General features: G+C 36.3%; 4 gene segments (V, D, J or C); all 4 read right to left on the reverse strand.

The window, feature by feature from the left end:
• Positions 1 to 1,069: 1,069 nt before the first annotated feature.
• LOC118802813 lies at positions 1,070 to 1,599 on the reverse strand. The segment is given in 2 exon segments: positions 1,070 to 1,392; positions 1,476 to 1,599. Coding segments are annotated over 2 exon segments (447 nt in total).
• An 8,715-nt stretch (positions 1,600 to 10,314) lies between these two features.
• Positions 10,315 to 10,798, reverse strand: LOC118802820. The segment is given in 2 exon segments: positions 10,315 to 10,647; positions 10,731 to 10,798. Coding segments are annotated over 2 exon segments (369 nt in total).
• A 2,730-nt stretch (positions 10,799 to 13,528) lies between these two features.
• On the reverse strand, positions 13,529 to 14,129 carry LOC118802814. The segment is given in 2 exon segments: positions 13,529 to 13,932; positions 14,016 to 14,129. Coding segments are annotated over 2 exon segments (447 nt in total).
• Positions 14,130 to 17,193: 3,064 nt separating this feature from the next.
• Positions 17,194 to 19,653, reverse strand: LOC118802815. The segment is given in 3 exon segments: positions 17,194 to 17,335; positions 19,148 to 19,502; positions 19,586 to 19,653. Coding segments are annotated over 3 exon segments (540 nt in total).
• Between the last annotated feature and the right edge of the window lie 1,055 nt (positions 19,654 to 20,708).

A 20,708-nucleotide genomic window follows, 5' to 3' on the forward strand; every position in this document is an offset into this window, starting at 1 on the left:
TGAAGGGCCTGCATTGCCAGTGTATTGTGGTAAATATAAACCAGGGAAGAAATAATCAGAACACTGAAAAACTACTGAAAAGTAATGATACTGCTGGAATAAATGACAATGAGATCATTTGAGTTGGTGTCAAGCTGTATATCTGAATTTATTCACATTCAAATTAAAAACACTTTCAAGATGTGTAGATGCAGAATCAGTGCATCATCCTATCATTGGTTTATTCATTTTTATTTTGAGCAATTTTTAAAAGAATAATTACTTGTATGATCTGAATGTTAAAAACTGAACACTCTCCATTATCAGAATTAGAGAACAGTCATTTGTAATGAATGGACAGGCTGCCCCCTGGAGGCTGAAACACAGTCCTTCAGCTCTGCCTGACATTGCTTGTGTTTGTGATTGTACAGACACAGTGTAGAAGATATTAAATGCAAACACAGTCAGTGGGTTACAAACGAAGTGATATTATAAGATTTATTCTTTTGTATGTATTACATAAATAATACAAATAATAGAGATTGGTACGAACAGCTGACATTTATAGCATTGTGCAAAAGTCAGAGACCCCTTTTATTTATTTATCCTCTATTCAAAATGTCCTATAAGAACAAGTGAATCATTTTCAGGAGATACTAAATGAGGTGTCGCAAAAGGTTCTTCACCTTCAAAGATTACGGAAAATGTAAAATGTAGAATGCAAAAGGCTCTTGAACCGCACATTCAAAACATTTTTGTTTTTAAGTGTTTATCAAATAATGTATTATATCAGAAATAATTAAATAAGTCGTGTGGAAAAATCGGAGACCACCCTTCATTTATTAAATTTGAAGTGGAAATGGCCCTTAAGTACAAGCTATTCAGAAAATGTTCATCAAGAGATTAAATATGAGAGAATGCACAATAATGTAAATAAAAATATAACTTCAGTACTGAATATTAATTATGTTCAAATGTTTATTTAGTATTCATTCAGCATAAAGGAAATATGAACAAATGGATAATAAATAATGATCATGTTGTAAAATGTGGTTTAACAGTTTTTGAACAGCATCCTGGCCTTTCTGTGTCAGTGTGACTCTCGAGCACAGTAATACACAGCTGTGTCTTCAGCTTGCAGATTCTGTCCTTGTAGGGTTACTGTGTTTCTGGTTGTGTCTCGAGAGACACTAAACTTGCTTTTCAGTGAATCTTTAGCGTTTATGTTTCCATTATAATAAATGGCATTGATCCATTCCAGAGCTTTTCCTGCAGGTTGGCGGATCCAGGCTGTTCCATAATAGCTGCTGTCAGTGATAGAAGCTCCAGATACTGTACAGGTGATGGTTAAAGGCTCTGCTGGTTTGATGAGCACTGAGTCTGGCTGGATGAGCTCAGTAGCACAGAACACATCTGTGAAAAGAGAGAAGAAAAGGTTTGTATATTTGCAGTAATAAATCAGATGAAGTCAAATCCAGCTTCAGTTGGACACTCACACGAGGCAGCAGCCAGCAGCAGCAGTGGAGCTGAAGAGAACATGTTTGTGCTGCATTTAGAGTGATGGAAGCTGCTGTAGAGGGAGATGCTGCTGATATTATGAGAGCAAATGGAGATTTGCATATGAATGTAAAGGGGCTGGATGACAGGAATGGAGCTGGTTCTCATGTGGGCTGTGCTAGATAACATATTTAACTGTCTGTTTTTTCGTTATTTCACACCAGCTCTGCACACCTTTTGTCGTAGATGAAATATCAATTATTATTATACAGTAAACTGTTACATTATCTATCTATCTATCTATCTATCTATCTATCTATCTATCTATCAGTTTATTCATACAGAATCTCAAGTTTCAAAATTTGAGTGAGGCATTTCTGAAACATCGAGCAATGAGAAATTGTAAATGCTCTCAAATTAAGTTCAGTGTTTGTCAGATAATCATGATAATCTGAACATTTCTTCAAATGATCTGAATAATAGACGTTCTCTTTCTGTTATTTGTAGAAATGCAAAGGTTGCCACCTAGAGGCTATAATACAGACTCCACCTGCATTTTGGTGCATATTTGCAGGATATTCTATCATATTTTCCAAACCTCATCAGCAGAAAGATTCAGGGGACGTTCTCACACTGGAGAATCTAAATGATGCTGCCTATAGGTTATTACAGAAACCCAATTGAGACCACATTGTTCTGAAGGTCCTGAATCCAGCACCACTGGTGTATTTTAGTAAATACAGACCAGTGAAGAAATGAGCAGAACACTGAACAACTGTACTGAGATGTAATGATCCTGTTAGAAAAAAATGAATGAGCTCCTCTTGAAGTCTCTGTAAAGATGTATATCTGACTTTATTCACCTTTTATATTACAAAGACCTACCAAAAGAGTAAATACAGACTCAACGCATCATCCAGTCCAACAGTCTTTATAATCAGAATAGTAGACATTATCTTTTCATGTAATCTACAGTGATGCTCAGGCTGCCCCCTTGGAGGCTGAAACAGGCTCCTTCAGTCTTGAACGAAAGTAGATGCTTTTTTGAATGATTTCACAGATGCAGTGTAGAAGAGGTTAAATGTAAAACTTCTCCTCAGTGTCATCAGTTCTGGTGGCAACACTTCAAACAGGGTCTGTTGGTTAGCAAAGTAGTGAAGAACAATTGTAAGATTTAATCATTTCTATGTATTATACAAAAATAAAAATAACAGAGAACAGAACAAACAATTGACATCACTTTACAAAAGTCAGAGACCCACTTCATTTATTCAATGTCCAGTCAAAGTAGCCTTTAAGTACAACATATTCTTTTTTCCAGAAGTTCTCAATGAGACCTGTCAGTCTTAAGAATATTTTTAAAGTTTAAAGAACTTCAGTAGAATTTAAAGGTTCTCTACCAATTAAAAGGTTTTACTAGAACCACACATTCAATCAGAACCATTTAAGAATCATTATTTTTAAGAGTATACAAAATAGTGAATTATATCAAAATAATTAAATACAGTGTTGGGCAAGTCAGAGACCTTCATTTATGAAATCGTTCATTAACAAATTGTTCATTATGAAATTTCCAGAATTTGTACTTGCCTGCAAGTTCAAATTATTCATTTTCAGGAGATTTTTCTGAGGAGATTAGATATAAGATAAGTCCACATTCAAAAAGAGGGTAAGAACAAGGGTGGATAACTAAATAGAGAAAAATGAAGAAAACTGTTGAGGTTTCTGTTTGATTTTTTGTTAAAAATATGTTTTCTGCTTTTCTCTTATGTTGTCAAATGACTTATTCGTAAATATAGAATAAGTTTAAGGTTTAAAGGACCTGAAGGCAATGTAAAGGCTCTATATTAACTGAAGGTTTTCCTAGACCTGTACATTCAAACCGAGAACCATTTAGACACCCTCATTTTAAGAGTGTACAGAATGGTGGATTATATTTCTGAATAAATATTAGTTTATATTATGTCTCAGTAAACTCTTTTCTTCGCTGGTTCCACTGTAATTGTGAAAATGCAGAAGTGAAAGCGTTTCTATCTCCTCCGTCCTGACACACTGGAGGGGTTTTTGTACAGCTCTGTAAACTCTTGTGTCAGTGTGGTTGTCGAGCACAGTAATACACAGCAGTGTCTTCATTCTTCACGCTGCTCATCTGCAGATACAGCTGGTCTTTGCTGTTGTCTCTGGAGATGGTGAACCTTCCTTGGACAGATTGAGAGTAGCGTGTGGTTCCACTAGTATGTGAAATTGTTGCCACCCATTCTAAGCCTTTTCCAGCAGCCTGTCTGATCCAGCCCATCCAGTAGCTATCAAAGTCTAGACCGGACACTGTACAGGTCAGTGTATGAGATCCTCCAGGTGTAATGACCACTGCTTCAGACTGGATCAACGTTTGACTCCAACATTCTGAAGAAAAACAAACCAAGAAATAAAATATTGTAATATTTAATGCAGATTAAAAACATTCAGTAGAAAATCAGCCCATCAGGATCTTACTAGTAGTGAGAGACAGTAAAATAAAACTCCAGAAGATCTTCACTTCCATTGTCCAGGTAGCAGAGTGATGACCATCAAGCAGGATATCATAAAGACTGAATGATGACGGAGAATATAAAGCCTGTAAAGGACAGTGACTTTTCATACTCCATTTGCAACCTAAAAGGTTTGTCATTCTGAATCCTTCCTCTAAATAGCCCCGCCCCCTTCTCTGCCTTCTCTTCCACTGTATTCTTGCACATTAATTTAACTGATGAATATGATAAAGTAGTGAAACTAAACTATGCACAATATATAATCACACACTGAGTAATGTATTCTGTTTTATTCTCAATGCTTTACATGAATCTGTAAACATGTACTTTTGGTAGACTGTGCTGTTCATGAGGAATGTGAACATGATTTTTACTCAAACATACTGAGTTTTTCTTATTTTTTTTCCCTCTTTTTCCCAGAATTTCAAATTGAAATTTTTCAAAATTTCAGTGCTGATCCTTTACTGTTGTTTATCCTGATAATCTGAACCTTCTTCATTATCATGAGAAGAAAATAAACATATATGAACAGGCTCCGCCCCCTACAGACTGAAATAGGAACTGAATCTCATTTTGGTGCATATTTAAATTTCTCAGTATCAGGTTCAGTAGAAAAAAAATCATAGAGGACAGAATAACGAAGAAAAAAAAATCAGATACTGTCACCATCTGAACATGACCTTAAGTGAAGGTCTGGCAGCATGCAGCCACAGGAAAGAAAGGAAAATAGCCATAAACAGCTTTTGGTACTATACTAAAACTACAAAAAAAAAAAAAATTATTAAATATCAAAATATCAAATATCTGACTTTATTCACATTCACAGTTTTGCTTCGTTCTTTTAAACACAGCATTCACTGCCTGTAGGGCTTCATTATGACAATCAGACTGAATGTATGTTTTCCTAAAGCTTGTTATTTGAAGCTGTATTGAACCTAATGCCTCTGTGTGGTCAGCTAACTATAGCAAATAACACCACACAGTATAAAGTGAATGTTGAGATGGAAATGAGCAGATTTTAGAGAAATGTAGCCAACATTACTCAAACACTGTGTGTGTCTGATACATATGCCTGCCAAGTTAGCTATTAGTAATCTGTCAGCTACTTCAGAGACGTGATCATTACTGCAGCCACAGATCAGAGTCAGGGGAGGATTGAGGATAAAACAGGGCTGTAAAGTAGCAGAGAAAATACAGTTACAAGTCAACCTTGAATAGGTCTGAAAACCTCTCTCTCCAGCCCTGGATGTTACAGTTCTAATACATTAAACCTTATTTGTTTGGTAGGCTTGGTGAGAACAGCACATAACCATCTTGTGTGGGCAAACATTGTTGTGTTGATGCCCATGAATGGCGCATTGGTGTTACCCAGTGTGCCATCCTATAAATGTTTGAAGCAAAAACGTGTCTGTTAAAGCAAAAATCTATCAGTTTGGCTTCTTTACAGCTTGACATGCTTCAGGTGGTGGTAAAATTTGCTTTGTTGAAAAACATGGAACTCATGCAGTTCATGCTTAGACATCAATTACAAATGGCCGTTTTTTTGTACAGATACTGTTTGTTTTTCTGAGCTCTATCTTGAGGCTTTGTTGGTTGCATGATTGAAAGCTCTGGTCTGAGTGAGTTTTTGTACATCTCAGCTGGTCTCTTACAGCACTGTGATGCTTGTCGAGCACAGTAATACACAGCTGTGTCTTCAGCTTGCAGATTCTGTCCTTGTAGGGTTACTGTGTTTCTGGTTGTGTCTCGAGAGACACTAAACTTGCTTTTCAGTGAATCTTTAGCAGCTATGTTTCCATTATAATAAATGTTGTTTATCCATTCCAGAGCTTTTCCTGCAGGATGGCGGATCCAGGCTGTTCCATAATGGCTGCTGCTGTCAGTGATAGAAGCTCCAGATACTGTACAGGTGATGGTTAAAGGCTCTGCTGGTTTGATGAGCACTGAGTCTGGCTGGATGAGCTCAGTAGCACAGAACACATCTGTGAAAAGAGAGAAGAAAAGGTTTGTATATTTGCAGTAATAAATCAGATGAAGTCAAATCCAGCTTCAGTTGGACACTCACACGAGGCAGCAGCCAGCAGCAGCAGTGGAGCTGAAGAGAACATGTTTGTGCTGCATTTAGAGTGATGGAAGCTGCTGTAGAGGGAGATGCTGCTGATATTATGAGAGCAAATGGAGATTTACATATGGATGAAAAGGGGCTGAATGTCAGGAATGGAGAAAACTGCATAATAAAGTCATTTCACAGAAACTCTGAGCTCTAAACTTGAATAATCATTTATAATGCAGCTCTATCAGAGTCAATGGATTACAAAAGAAGTGGAATAAAAATTCATAGAAAAATAATACATCCACAAACAAAAAAGTTTTTAAAACCTTCGCACGGGACAAAGAAAAAAAAAAGTTATACATGTAATAATGCTTTTCGTTCTACTAAAAAAAAAAAAATTGGAATTAATTAAAATGATTTCTGAAAGTATTTAGTATACCAGTAAAAGCAATTATTATTCAGTTATTTTTGGGGGGTCAGTATGTCTGAGTTGTATGGCAATATGGCTATATGATATAATCTCTGGACATCTATATGCATAACCCCACATTACTCACCAAAAATAAAGATGACTCAGGGCTCAGTTGAGTGATTCCATAGAAATTTTATTTCCCTAAAGAAACTCTAAATGAAAGGTTCCCTAAAGAACCATCCTGTGTAGAGGATGTTAAATGTGTGTAGGTTCAAAAGTTTACTTAGTATCAAGTTCAGTGGCATGCATGTCAAACAGGGCTGGGTCAGGTTAGATTAGGTTAATCAGAGAAGCAGAAAATGCAACCAAATTCTGAGACTAAACTTTGGAGATAAAACATTCCTGCAGATTTCTTTGAAAAACTGAAAGCGAGTCCTTTAAAAGAATAGAAGCTGTAATGAAAGTAAAGAGTGAACACACTAAATACTGAACAATGTTGAAAATGGTTGAGGCTTCTATGTAATTTTTGGTTCATTATATTTTCTGCTTTGTGTTATGTTGAAAGGTGAATTAATTCTACTCACAGTAAAATATTTAAAAATCCTGGCATTGTTCTATTTAAATGACTGGTTTTCTTACAAATGTACATTCAGACCAAGAACCATTGAGGAGCCTTTATTTGTAAGAGTGTGTAAGAATGATGAATTACATTTCTGAATAAGAAAACAGTTTTTATAATTTGCATGATTCTTTCGTGAACTCTTTTTGTTAATTTGACTGTAATAGTGAAAATGCAGAAGTGAGTGTTTCTATTTCCTTCATCCTGACACACTGGAGGGGTTTGTGTACAGCTCTGTAAACTCTTGTGTCTGTGTGGTTCTCGAGCACAGTGATACACAGCAGTGTCTTCATTCTTCACGCTGCTCATCTGCAGATACAGCTGGTCTTTGCTGTTGTCTCTGGAGATGGTGAACCTTCCTTGGACAGACTGAGAGTAAGTCTTGGTCTGACTGTCATATCTGATTAATACCACCCATTCAAAGCCTTTTCCAGCAGCCTGTCTGATCCAGACCATCCAGTTGTCATCAAAGTTTAGACTGGATGCTGTACAGGTCAGTTTATGAGATCCTGCAGGTGTAATGACCACTGCTTCAGACTGGATCAGCGTTTGACTCCAACACTCTAACGAAAAAAGAACAAATTTCTATTTCAAAAGGCAGAATAAAAACATTTAGTAGAAAATCAGCCCATCAGGATCTTACTTGTAGTGAGACACAGTAAAATAAAACTCCAGATCATCTTCACTTCCATTGTCCAGGTAGCAGAGTGATGACCATCAAGCAGACTATCATAAAGACTGAGTGATGACTGAGAATAAAAAGCATGTAAAGGACAGTGACTTTGCATAATTCATCTGCAAGCATAAAAGAGCTTTAGTTCTGACATTCCTCTCTGAATAGCCCCGCCCACTTCTGAATTCTCTTCCGCTGTATTCTTATTAATTACTTTAACTAATACATGTAATGAGGGATCATTACTTTCTGAATTTGCTTCGGTCATCTGAGAGCAACAGTCTTTAACGTTGTTGATGATGTAGCTGAAGAAACTGTTCACTTCAGTTTCTCAATTAATAAGTCATTATGTCTTCTGCAGTGTCCACTCTGCGAGACCGTATAGTGTCCCATTACTCATTTTAGTGCTCAAAGGCTGCTCCCAATGTGCCCTCTATGTTCTCTCAGTGCAGTTTTTGGCAGGGTTGCATCAATGCAGATCAACAGCCGCCTCAAATTAAGACTAGACAATACAGACTAGAAGCAACACAGTGGAGAGGATTATTTACAGCTGCCTGAGGATCAAGAAAGACAAGGACATATTCAGGTGTGATTTAAAGTGCATTTGTTTATTATTGTAATTTGTTTTTGAGCTGCATTATGCTTATATTCTGGATTGCAGAGCTTTATAAAGCACTTTTTAAATGAATCAGTAGAAACCATATTAACTCCTACACTTCCTGTAGTGTATTACAGTCTGTCAGAATGACAATGTATTTCATTTGAAAATCTAAGCTCATTTCTATGCATTTCTAATAAATAATTAAAATCATCAGTAACTAATTGACTTGGTTACCTCTATATGTTGGTCAGCAACTACAAACAGAACAAAGTATTTTATGTTACGCTCAATAAAGAGCTAAATAAAGTTCCTCACCAATTCCATAAATCTTTAGATTGCTTGACAATGTACAGCCCAAAAAAGAAGCCAGTCTTTTTATTCATAGTATCTTTGCATCTTTCTGAAATACTACAATGCTTGTTGAATCCTTTAATTTAGTAAGAGTTTTTGTACAGCACTGTAAGTGTGTGAGATCCTCCAGGTTTAATGAGCGCTGGCTCTGACTCAGTCAGTGTCTGACATCTACAACCTGTCAAATAAATGCTCAGTTAATCAATTCAGTTCAAACACTGAGACACAATCTCACACAAACACACAAATGACATGGATAAAGATCCTCAGATGAGCTACTCACTGATTACAGTCATTAATGTGAATAGAAAGTGATGAATAGTTCTTGGTTTTATGGCTTTTGTTGAAAAGTCAAATTAAAGTGATAATAATAGTTAGAATCTGTGTTTATAAAGGAAAAAATCTCATTTGCATGTCCCGCCCTCTGAGGGGTTCATCAGCAGAAAGATTCAGGGTGACATTCTAGCACTGGAGAATCTAAACGATGTTGCCTTTTACTACAGCACTATAGAAATCAAACTGAGACCAGGTTGTTCTGAAGGTCCTGCATCACCAGTGTATTGTAGTAAATATAAACCATTAAATAAATTATCATAACACTTAAAAACTGTACTGAAAAGTAATTAAAATGCGGGAATAAATGACAATGAGATCATTTGAGTTGGTGTCAAGCTGTATATCTGAATTTATTCACATTCAATGTAAAAACACTTTCAAGATGTGTAGATGCAGAATCAGTGCATCATCCTATCATTTGTTTATTCATTTTTATTTTGAGCAATTTTTAAAAGAAAAATTACTTGTATATGATCTGAATGTTAAAAACTGAACACTTTGCATTATCAGAATTAGAGAACAGTCATTTGTAATGAATGCACAGGCTGCCCCCTGGAGGCTGAAACACAGTCCTTCAGCTCTGCCTGACATTGCTTGTGTTTTATGTGATTCTACAGACACAGTGTAGAAGATATTAAATGCAAACACAGCCAGTGTTTTACAAAAGAAGTGATACAACAATTATAAGATTCATTCTTTTGTGTGTATTATGTAAATAATACAAATAATAGAGATTACTACGAACAACTGACATTTACAGCATTGTGCAAAAGTCAGAGACCCCTTTTATTTATTTATCCTCCATTCAAAATTTCCTGTAAGAACAAGTGTGTCATTTTCAGGAAATACTAAATGAGGTGTCGCAAAACGTTCTTCACTTTCAAAGATTAAGGAAAATGTAAAATGTAGAATGCAAAAGGCTCTTGAACCGCACATTCAAAACATTTTGTTTTTAAGTGTTTATTGAATAATGGATTATATCAGAAATAATTAAATAAGTCTTGTGGAAAACTCAGAGACCACCATTCGTTCATTAAATTTGAAGTGGAAATTTACAAGCTATTCAGAACGTGTTCATGAAGAGATTAAATATGAGAGAATGCACAATAATGTAAATAAAAATATAACTACAGTACTGAATATTAATTATGTTCAAATGTTTACTTAGTATTCATTCAGCATAAAGGTAATGTGAACAAATGGATAATAAATAATGATCATGTTGTAAAATGTGGTTTAACAGTTTTTGAACAGCATCCTGGCCTTTCTGTGTCAGTGTGAGTCTCGAGCACAGTAATACACAGCTGTGTCTTCAGCTTGCAGATTCTGTCCTTGTAGGGTTACTGTGTTTCTGGTTGTGTCTCGAGAGACACTAAACTTGCTTTTCAGTGAATCTTTAGCATGTATGTTTCCATCATAATAAATGTGGTTGATCCATTCCAGAGCTTTTCCTGCAGGATGGCGGATCCAGGCTGTTCCATAATGGCTGCTGCTGTCAGTAATCGAAGCTCCAGATACTGTACAGGTGATGGTTAAAGGCTCTGCTGGTTTGATGAGCACTGAGTCTGGCTGGATGAGCTCAGTAGCACAGAACACATCTGTGAAAAGAGAGAAGAAAAGGTTTGTATATTTGCAGTAATAAATCAGATGAAGTCAAATCCAGCTTCAGTTGGACACTCACACGAGGCAGCAGCCAGCAGCAGCAGTGGAGCTGAAGAGAACATGTTTGTGCTGCATTTAGAGTGATGGAAGCTGCTGTAGAGGGAGATGCTGCTGATATTATGAGAGCAAATGGAGATTTGAATATGGATGAAAAGGGGCTGAATGACACTATATTTGTTATTTATTTGTTTGTTTTCAGAACATCTAATTTCAGCGTTTTAAAAATTCACTGCAGCGAAAAATTCACTGAAACTTAAAGCAAATGGTGAATTTTCTGAAGCTGAACTGAATGTTTATCATGATCTGAACATTATTCATAATCAGAATAATAGGACTTTATTGTTATAAATAATTGTCAGACATGCACTGGGCACCCCCTACAGGCTGAAATAGAAACTCTACCTGCTTCTTAGTGGATATTTAAGCAGACCTGGTGTGGAGGATATTAAATGATTGTAAATGTAAAAGTTCTCAGTATCATCTGGTTCTAGAAAAATCTTATCCTGTATCTTGAAGTTCTTTAGACTTTAAAAACTTGTACTTTAAATATAAATAATTCACTTCACAATGTTAGAAAAAAGCAGAAAACCTGTATTTAACAAACCATTAGAAACCTCAACAACTGTCCACACTTTTTAGTATTTAGTGTGTCCTCACTTCTGCATGGAAATTTTTACTGATCTCTACAGTTCAGTCTTTTAGTACTTTTTAACTGGAATGTTGGAGACTCCAGTTTTTATTTATTTATTTATTTATTTATTTATTTATTTATTTTCCTATGACTTTCCCCTCTTGTATCTAATCTCTTCAGAAATATCTACTGAAAAATGTATAACTGGTGCTTACAGACTGTTTTGACTAGAGATGAAGAAATGAAAGCTGGTCTCTAACTTATGGACAGTAATGTATTTATTAGTTTGATGCCACCATTCTGTCCACCAGGGGTGCCCAACCATAATCTAACACACCTGAACCAGATAATGAAGGTCTTTAGGGGCATCTGAACATTAGAAACAGGTGAGCTGGATCTGAGCTCTCCTGGCTGGTAGATCTCCTGGACCAGGACTGGACACCCCTGCTGTGACCTCTCGACAAAGGTCTTAAATGGCTCTTGGTTTAAATATGTAGATCTAGTAAAAACCTTTTATTGGTAGAGAACTTTTACATTCTACTGTGGTTCTTTAAACTCTAGATAGGTTTTTCATGCTCACACGTCTCACATAAAAACTCCAGAAGAAGTTCTATCTTGAACTTAAAGGCAGTTTGGAATTGAAATTAAATAAAAGAAGGAGGTCTCTGACTTTGCAAAGTGCTGCTGATATTATTTTTTTATATTTTTTCTTGAATATATGAATTTGGTTAATCATCAAAATGGTAAAGTCTAATTTTTTTTGTCTTTCACTTTTTTGTAATCCCTTAACACTGTTATAGGTGTCTGATACTTAATTGTACATCCAAACAAAGAACCAAGAAGAAACTAAAGGTTTTGTTCACTGAACACATTGAGTTTAGTGAGTCTAACTCTTGAAGAATGAAAGCTTGAAGACCAATTAAGTGGCCTACTTGTTGGTACTAGTGCACAGAAAATGGTACCAACATAAGAGCAAGTAATTTAAAAATGGAAAAATAAATAAAAAAATATTTAAACTCAATAAAATATTGAATGTTTTGTTTTAGCTAGTTATGACTGTCAGCCCAGTTTTTCATAACGACATCTTGACATCAATGTTCCTGAACTTTTTGTCAAATACCTTCTAAATAACAAACTGAAAGTAAGTGCTGTAATCAGGTAGAGCTGATGTGAATGCAATGCATGAAGAATGTAGTTAAGACAGCCAATCAGCAGTCTCGATTTTGGAACAAACCTACCCATAGGCTCACTGATGCTAATAAAACTGATTACGTAGATACTGAACTTTTTGCAGAGGCAGCTCTAACTCAGCACTGACCAAGTGAGAGTTTTCTGTGGGGATGTCCAGGCAGTCCAAGCAGGGCATGTATGGGTTTTGTATGGGTCAGCCTAAACCTACACTAGCCACAGTTAGCTGTCGTTGGGCCAGTGGGGCCTTTTAGACAATTGTGGCAACATTATTCAAGGAAATATTTGATGCATAGTTAATAATTGCAATAAACAATTCTTCCAAGTTCAATTAGAATATATTATTGTTGCCATATATAGACAGCTGAAGGACACAAACTTTCAATCATATTCATTCAAATTATAATGCAGTAATCTTTAATAATCACTTTTTAATTTATTGTTTAAAAATGAAAATATCAGAGAGTAGAGACAGTTAATGTAGAATCTGTTTAGGGTAGTTTTGGCAAAATAGATCATCACAACAGTGCCTTTAACTAGCATCTCAGTGTGATTTCCTGGATTGTGTTGGGTGCTAAACGTGCACTTTCCCACACTTGCTTTAATACCTCAGACCTAAAACATAAACATTTGAAGCATGTAAGACATTCAAATAACATTCTTCACTTTCTATTTCTTTAACATGCAGAAATATAGAAAAGCCTAGTCATTAAGAAAATGCGTGAACTTCTCAGTTTAAACAAAATCAGGCTCTTACTTCATCTATCAGTACACTTGGTGGTCCATGTGAGCAATTTAACTGTCCATTCACAGGACAAAGGAATTTAGTGTCTTGGCACATTAATATAGAATACATTTGCTGTAAATCAGTCATTGATGGGCATATAATGAATATTCAACAATGGCTTCAAAAGTGGCACCGAACAATTATCAGTTTTATAAAACACTACAACTGACTTTTTTACATATAATCTTTGTTCACATTACCATGGTCTGTATCAATGCTTTGTCCTGTGTTTGAATGAAAGCTGTGGTGTGAGTGAGTTTTTGTATGTCTCAGCTGGTCTCTTACAGCACTGTGATGCACGGTGAGCACAGTAATACACAGCTGTGTCTTCAGCTTGCAGATTCTGTCCTTGTAGGGTTACGGTGTTTCTGGTTGTGTCTCGAGAGACACTAAACTTGCTTTTCAGTGAATCTTTAGCACGTATGTCTCCATCATAAAAAATGGTGTTGATCCATTCCAGAGCTTTTCCTGCAGGATGGCGGATCCAGGCTGTTCCAAAATGACTGTCACTGTCAGTGATAGAAGCTCCAGATACTGTACAGGTGATGGTTAAAGGCTCTGCTGGTTTGATGAGCACTGAGTCTGGCTGGATGAGCTCAGTAGCACAGAACACATCTGTGAAAAGAGAGAAGAAAAGGTTTGTATATTTGCAGTAATAAATCAGATGAAGTCAAATCCAGCTTCAGTTGGACACTCACACGAGGCAGCAGCCAGCAGCAGCAGTGGAGCTGAAGAGAACATGTTTGTGCTGCATTTAGAGTGATGGAAGCTGCTGTAGAGGGAGATGCTGCTGATATTATGAGAGCAAATGGAGATTTGCATATGAATGAAAAGGGGCTGAATGTCAGGAGTGGAGATGGTTCCATGTGGGCTGTGCTAGATAACAGAACATGCTGAGTTTTATTTAAAAGAGGACTGAGTAATGATTCATTCAATGAGCTATAATATTGAATAATCGTGTACAAAAAAAGACACACAGTTAGACGTGCTTTAAATGAATACACATGAGAAAAAGTGTTATTATGCACTGAACTATTTGATATGTCTTTGTGTATATGATTATGTTTTTTTTAAATTAATGTTTATTATGGAATTTATTTCATGATCAGATTAAATTTTGGTGCATGTTTAAAAGAGAAATTCAGCAGTTTCAAAATAACAGCATTACATCTTTAAAATATCAGCAACATCCAGAAGGTCATTAACAGCCATTTGATCTGAAATGTTCCATTTTTCAGAAAGTCTCCCAACATCTGAAGAGTTTCATGCTTCTAAAAGCTCCCTGACAGATGTTATACAAATTTTCCAAACCTTATGCATGAAGAGGGAAATATTGTTTGACCAAAATATTGCAGTGACCAAAATACTGACCAAAAACTAAACCACTCACACAGTATTTTAATCAATTGGCTGCAGAGACAGTTAATCCAGACAAGTTGTCAACCTGGCTATCAAAATAGCATGTTAGCTACCTAACATTTCTGAAAAAGAGAAAAATCCACATAAATAAAATCTGTCAAAGTGTCCAGCTAACATATCACTGTTGTCAGAACAAAACCACATGTCCAAAATGGTAACTTTACAGGAGAAGCAAAAAACCTTCTTTACTTTTAATGTGAGTCAATGGAACCAGATTTTTTTCCAAGTCATTTTTGGACATTTTCTTTTAGTCCTTTCAAAATGAACTTTACACACAATGTAAAGGACAGCAAGCATTTTCAAACTGTCAAAAACTGAAACAAATGGAGATACAACGCCGACAACAGTGATATATTATTAAAAGTGTTGAACCGAGAGAAAATAAACTGTTTACAAAGGTAGAACCATTTTAACTTCATGCATGCTTCATGATTTTTATCACTGTTTTCATTTATTATTATGTATTTAGTTACTATAGGCTTCATCCAGTATATATAGCTTAGTTCTTGCTGCATACAGTGAAAAAGTAAACTCCGCCCTGCCCTGTATTTATTCTAGTGGATACAAACAAGTAAAGAGGTGAGAAGAATATAGAAACCAGCATTGAGAAGTGATGATTCACTTGGAGTAAAGATTTCCTCTGAGATTATTTGTGAAGCTCCATCTGACCTCATTCACAATAGAAGAACACAATCGGTTTAAAGCACCGTTTCTGCTCTGATGACTCTCATTTCAGTGTTTAATGAATAATTACTCCACTAATATATTCTGAGTCTTACAGCATCTTCAGATCATTCAGCAGACAGAAATGATGGATGCTCACAAACTGAGTCCTGACAAACTGAACATTTTTTCATGTTCCGAATAAAAGGAAATTAATTATTGATATCATCTGGAGTGAAGCACCGGCTCCCCCTAGAGGCTGAAATAGCGGAATTAAGTCCTGCCTGAAATGAAGAACATTTTTCTGTGAGGTTTTTCAGAGCCAGTGTAGAGGATGTTAAATGTGTGTAGGAGCAAAGTTCTACTCAGCATCATCAAGTTCAGTGGTTTTACACATCAAACAGAGTCAGTCAGTTAATCAGAGAATCAGAAAATATAACCAACTTCTCAGACTGAACTTTGGAGGTGTGGAAAATTATCCCTGCAGATTTCCTTGAAAAACTGAAAGTGAGTCTCCTGAAAAGATTGGAAGCTGTAATAAAAATAAAGAGTGGACACAATAAATACTGAAAAAAGATATTTAGTTGTCAAAACTGTTTTTGTAATTTTCTGTCAAATATATGTTTCTGCTTTGTTTCTTATAACATAATGGCCATTTTCACTGGAAAAGAAGGTGGTCTCTGACTGTTGCACAATAATGTACATAGAAAATATAACTTTAGTGCTGAATATTAATCATGTTTAAATGTTTATTTAGTATTAATTCAGCATAAAGGGAATATGGAGATTTGAATATGAATGAAAAGGGGCTGAATGTCAGGAGTGGAGCTGGTTCTCATGTGGGCTGTGCTAGATAACAGAACATATTGAGTTTTATTCCAAATATTGCTGCATAATGATTTAAAGCTCATTTCACTGAAATTTTGTTGAGCTTTGATATTGATTAACAGTACTGATAAAAGAAGAAATCTATAAGAGAACACTTTATAAATTGATCAATTAGAAAGTTTTTTAATGCAGTGACGTGTATTGTATGGTTTGAATATGAACTTGATCATGTTTTTTGGCTGCCCTGACAGCTCAGCACCATCACATAAATGAATTAGTATAGAATATCATGTTTGAAGTTTTAAATGAAAGTGCAGCCTTTTCAAAACATTAAACAGACAGATTCTGAATTTTTTAACCAGGACTGAATGTTTAACATGATCAACTGAACAGTTTTCATAATCAGAATAATAGGTGAGCATCTTTGTATGTAATTGTTAGATGTGCACAGGCCGCCCCCTACAGGCTGAAACAGAGAATCTACCTGCATTGTGGTGTATATATAAGAGAATTTCACCAGTTTTTCAAAATGTCTGCATTAACTTATACATATGTTCACAGAGTCATTCAGAGTGGTTTGGTGTGAAACGACCTGTTCTAGAGAAACTTACTGAGTCAGAGCTGAGTTGTTCACAGTGGTGGTGACAGGAACCAGACATCTGAAGAGGTTAAAGCTTCTAAAAGGTCCTTTACTTTGAGTTAGTAAACAAAGTGGTTGTAAAGATGTTTCATGATTCATTGTTTTATGATAGTTTTGAGATACGAGTTTGGCCTAAAATGTATTTTTTTTAAAAGTGTGTTGTTGAGAGGTACATGCAGGGTGTTGTAAGGCAAAATAGTCCCCAAATAAAACTGAATAATAAATCATTGTTTCCAGTGAGGTGATGATCTTGGATGAGTTTTGTCATTTTTATTCAGAGTTTGAATTTTTTTTGTACAGCACTGTAGTGTCTTGTATCACTGTGGTCATCGTGCACAGTAATAAACAGCAGTGTCTTCTGTCTTCAGGCTGCTCATGTGCAGATACACCTGCTTCTTACTGTTTTCTCTGGAGATGGTGAATCTTCCTTTAACAGACTGAGTGTATTCTTTAGTGCTGCCACTTGACCTGAAATGGTTGAGATCCATTCAAGCCCTTTTCCAGCAGCCTGTCTAATCCAGCTCATCCAGTAGTCATCAAAGTCTAGACCGGACACTGTACAGGTCAGTGTATGAGTTCCACCAGGTGAAATGACCACTGCTTCAGACTGGGTCAGTGTTTGACTCCAACATTCTAAAGAAAAAAAAAATCCAGTTTATAAAATAAAATAATATTTAATGCAGAATGAAAACATTCAGTAGAAAATCAGCCCATCAGGATCTTTACTTGTAGTGAGAGACAGTAAAATAAAACTCCAGAAGATCTTCACTTCCATTCTCCAGGTAGCAGAGTGATGACCATCAAGCAGAATATCATAAAGACTGAGTGATGACTGAGAATATAAAGGACAGTGACTTTGCAAAGTCCATTTGCAAGTTTAAAAGGTCTTTTGTTCCAGATTCTTCCTCTAAATAGCCCCGCCCCTTCTTTGCATTCTCTTCCACTGTATTCTTGCATATTAATTTAACTAAGATGATAATGATGTAATATTAAACTACACACAAACACACACTGTCATTTATTCTGCAGTACTCTCACAGCGTTTGTATTAATCTATGAGCATGTAGTTTTGTCATGCTGTGCTGATCATGAGGAATGTGGAAGTGTTTATTTGTGCTGTTCATACTGGGTTGAGTTAACTTTACTGGTAATATATGATAAATACAGAGATAATATGAAAAAGCAGTGACGTCTTTCCAGATGCGCTCATACCATCACCAAACAAATACTGCCATATCAGTGTCACTGCTGTGCACAGAATGGATCACCGTTCAAATAATATATGGTCAGTGTTGGTCCAATGGTGGTCAGTATCCAATGATAAGTGGAGTAGAGGGCACTGATCAATACACTTTTACATCCTTTTTTTATCTTTTTCCAGGATTTTGTTTATTCACTTTTTCCCTTTATTACAGCTTCCATTCTTTTTGGGAGACTCGATTTCAGATCAGGGCGGCACGGTGGCGCAGTGGGTAGTGCTGTCGCCTCACAGCAAGAATGGCCTGGGTTCGATTCCCGGCCGGGCGACCAGAGTCATTTCTGTGTGGAGTTTGCCTGTTCTCCCCGTGTCTGCGTGGGTTTCCTCCGGGTACTCCGGTTTCCTCCCACAGTCCAAAGACATGCAGTCAGGCTGATTGGACATGCTGAATTGCCCCTAGGTGTGAATGTGTATGTCTGTCTGTCTGCCCTGCGATGGACTGGCGACCTGTCCAGGGTGTATCCTGCCTTCTGCCCAATGACAGCTGGGATAGGCTCCAGCACCCCACCGCGACCCAGAAGGATAAGCGGTTCAGATGATGGATGGATGGATGGATTTCAGATCAAAGAAACCTGCAGGGATATTTCTGTACAAAGTTCAGTCTTAGAAGCTGGTTTGCATTTTTTGGTTCTCATGATCCAAATAATCCAAACACATTCAGTGTTGTTGAGGTCTGGACTCGATTCTTTGTTTTGAGATCACCAGCAGCTTCTTTGTTTGATTTGCAAATGTTCTTCATTTTTGTCTGTTTCCTTTTCTCACTGAGGCTCCTTTACAGCTACACATCCTTTCAGACCCATAGCGTTGAGTTGTCTTCTCACAGTGGAAGGATGGACAATGGCTACTTTGACTGGATAAAAAAGTATCTGATGATTGTACAATAAAGTACATAACAAATATAAATGCAGTGCTGAATGTTAATAATGTTCACATGTTTATTTATTGTTCATTCAACTGAAGGGAATATAAATAAATGGATAATAAACAATAAATAATGATCATGTTGTAAAATGTGGTTTAACAGTTTTTGAACAGCATCCTGGCCTTTCTGTGTCAGTGTGAGTCTTCGAGCACAGTAATACACAGCTGTGTCTTCAGCTTGCAGATTCTGTCCTTGTAGGGTTACTGTGTTTCTGGTTGTGTCTCGAGAGACACTAAACTTGCTTTTCAGTGAATCTTTAGCATGTATGGCTCCATCATAATAAATGGCATTGATCCATTCCAGAGCTTTTCCTGCAGGTTGGCGGATCCAGCCTGTTCCCCAGTGACTGCTGACAGTGATAGAAGCTCCAGATACTGTACAGGTTATGGTTAAAGGCTCTGCTGGTTTGATGAGCACTGAGTCTGGCTGGATGAGCTCAGTAGCACAGAACACATCTGTGAAAAGAGAGAAGAAAAGGTTTGTATATTTGCAGTAATAAATCAGATGAAGTCAAATCCAGCTTCAGTTGGACACTCACACGAGGCAGCAGCCAGCAGCAGCAGTGGAGCTGAAGAGAACATGTTTGTGCTGCATTTAGAGTGATGGAAGCTGCTGTAGAGGGAGATGCTGCTGATATTATGAGAGCAAATGGAGATTTGCATATGGATGAAAAGGGGCTGAATGTTAAGAATGGAGCTGGTTTTCATGTGCGCTGTACTAGATAACAGAACGTGTTGAGTTTTACTCAAAAACGTCACGATAATGGTTTATACGCCATTTCTCTGAACCTCTGTAGAGCTTTAATGCTGAATAATAAATTATGATACAATAAGACACATAAGAGAAATTAGCTTGAAATGAATAAACATAGTACAATGTTTTGTGTGGTTTAATTCATTCATTCATTCATACAATTTAAATTTCAATTCAGCTTTTTTCAAAATATGTTCTAAACCTGAACTGAATGTTTCCTAGGACCTTGTCTCTGTATGTAATTGTCAGATAAGCCCAGGCTGCCCCCTACAGACTGAAATAGATTCTACCTGCATTTTGGTGCATATTTAAAGGGGAAAGTCTGCATTAATTCACTAACATGTAAACAGATGAGTTCAGAGTGGTTTGGTGTGAAATTCTCTCTTCTAGAGAAACTTAGAACCAGAATTTTTCACAGGTAGTGAGAGTGATAGGAACCAGACATCTGAAGAGTTTAATTCCAGTAAAAGCTCCCATGCTCTAAAATATTTCACAAAATGGTTATAAATAAATGTATTTTTTTTCATTTCATAGAATGGTTATAATAAATGTATTTGTTTAAAATGTGTGTGGCAGAGAGGTACATGCATGTAGGGTGTTGTAGAGCACAATTTTCCAACGAAAAAAAACAACTGAATAATAAATCATGCTGAAGTATTTCAAGAGTGATTTTGGAAGAGTTTTATTTATTTTTTTATTTATTTATTTATTTAGTATTTTTAGATGTTGACATGCTAAGCAAACATCTCATAGTTATAGAAATGAATATTGCTTCAACTGGAATTTTGATTGGTGTTCAAAATGGAATTTCAAGTATGCCACGTTTTGCATTGCATTTCTGTTCATGTTTTTTTATGTATTTAATAATAATATGATCATTTTTATTGTAAATTAAAGCAGTCATTATG

This window comes from Colossoma macropomum, unplaced genomic scaffold, assembly GCF_904425465.1.
Source record: "Colossoma macropomum unplaced genomic scaffold, Colossoma_macropomum, whole genome shotgun sequence".
In the NCBI taxonomy this organism is placed as follows: Eukaryota; Metazoa; Chordata; class Actinopteri; order Characiformes; family Serrasalmidae; genus Colossoma; species Colossoma macropomum.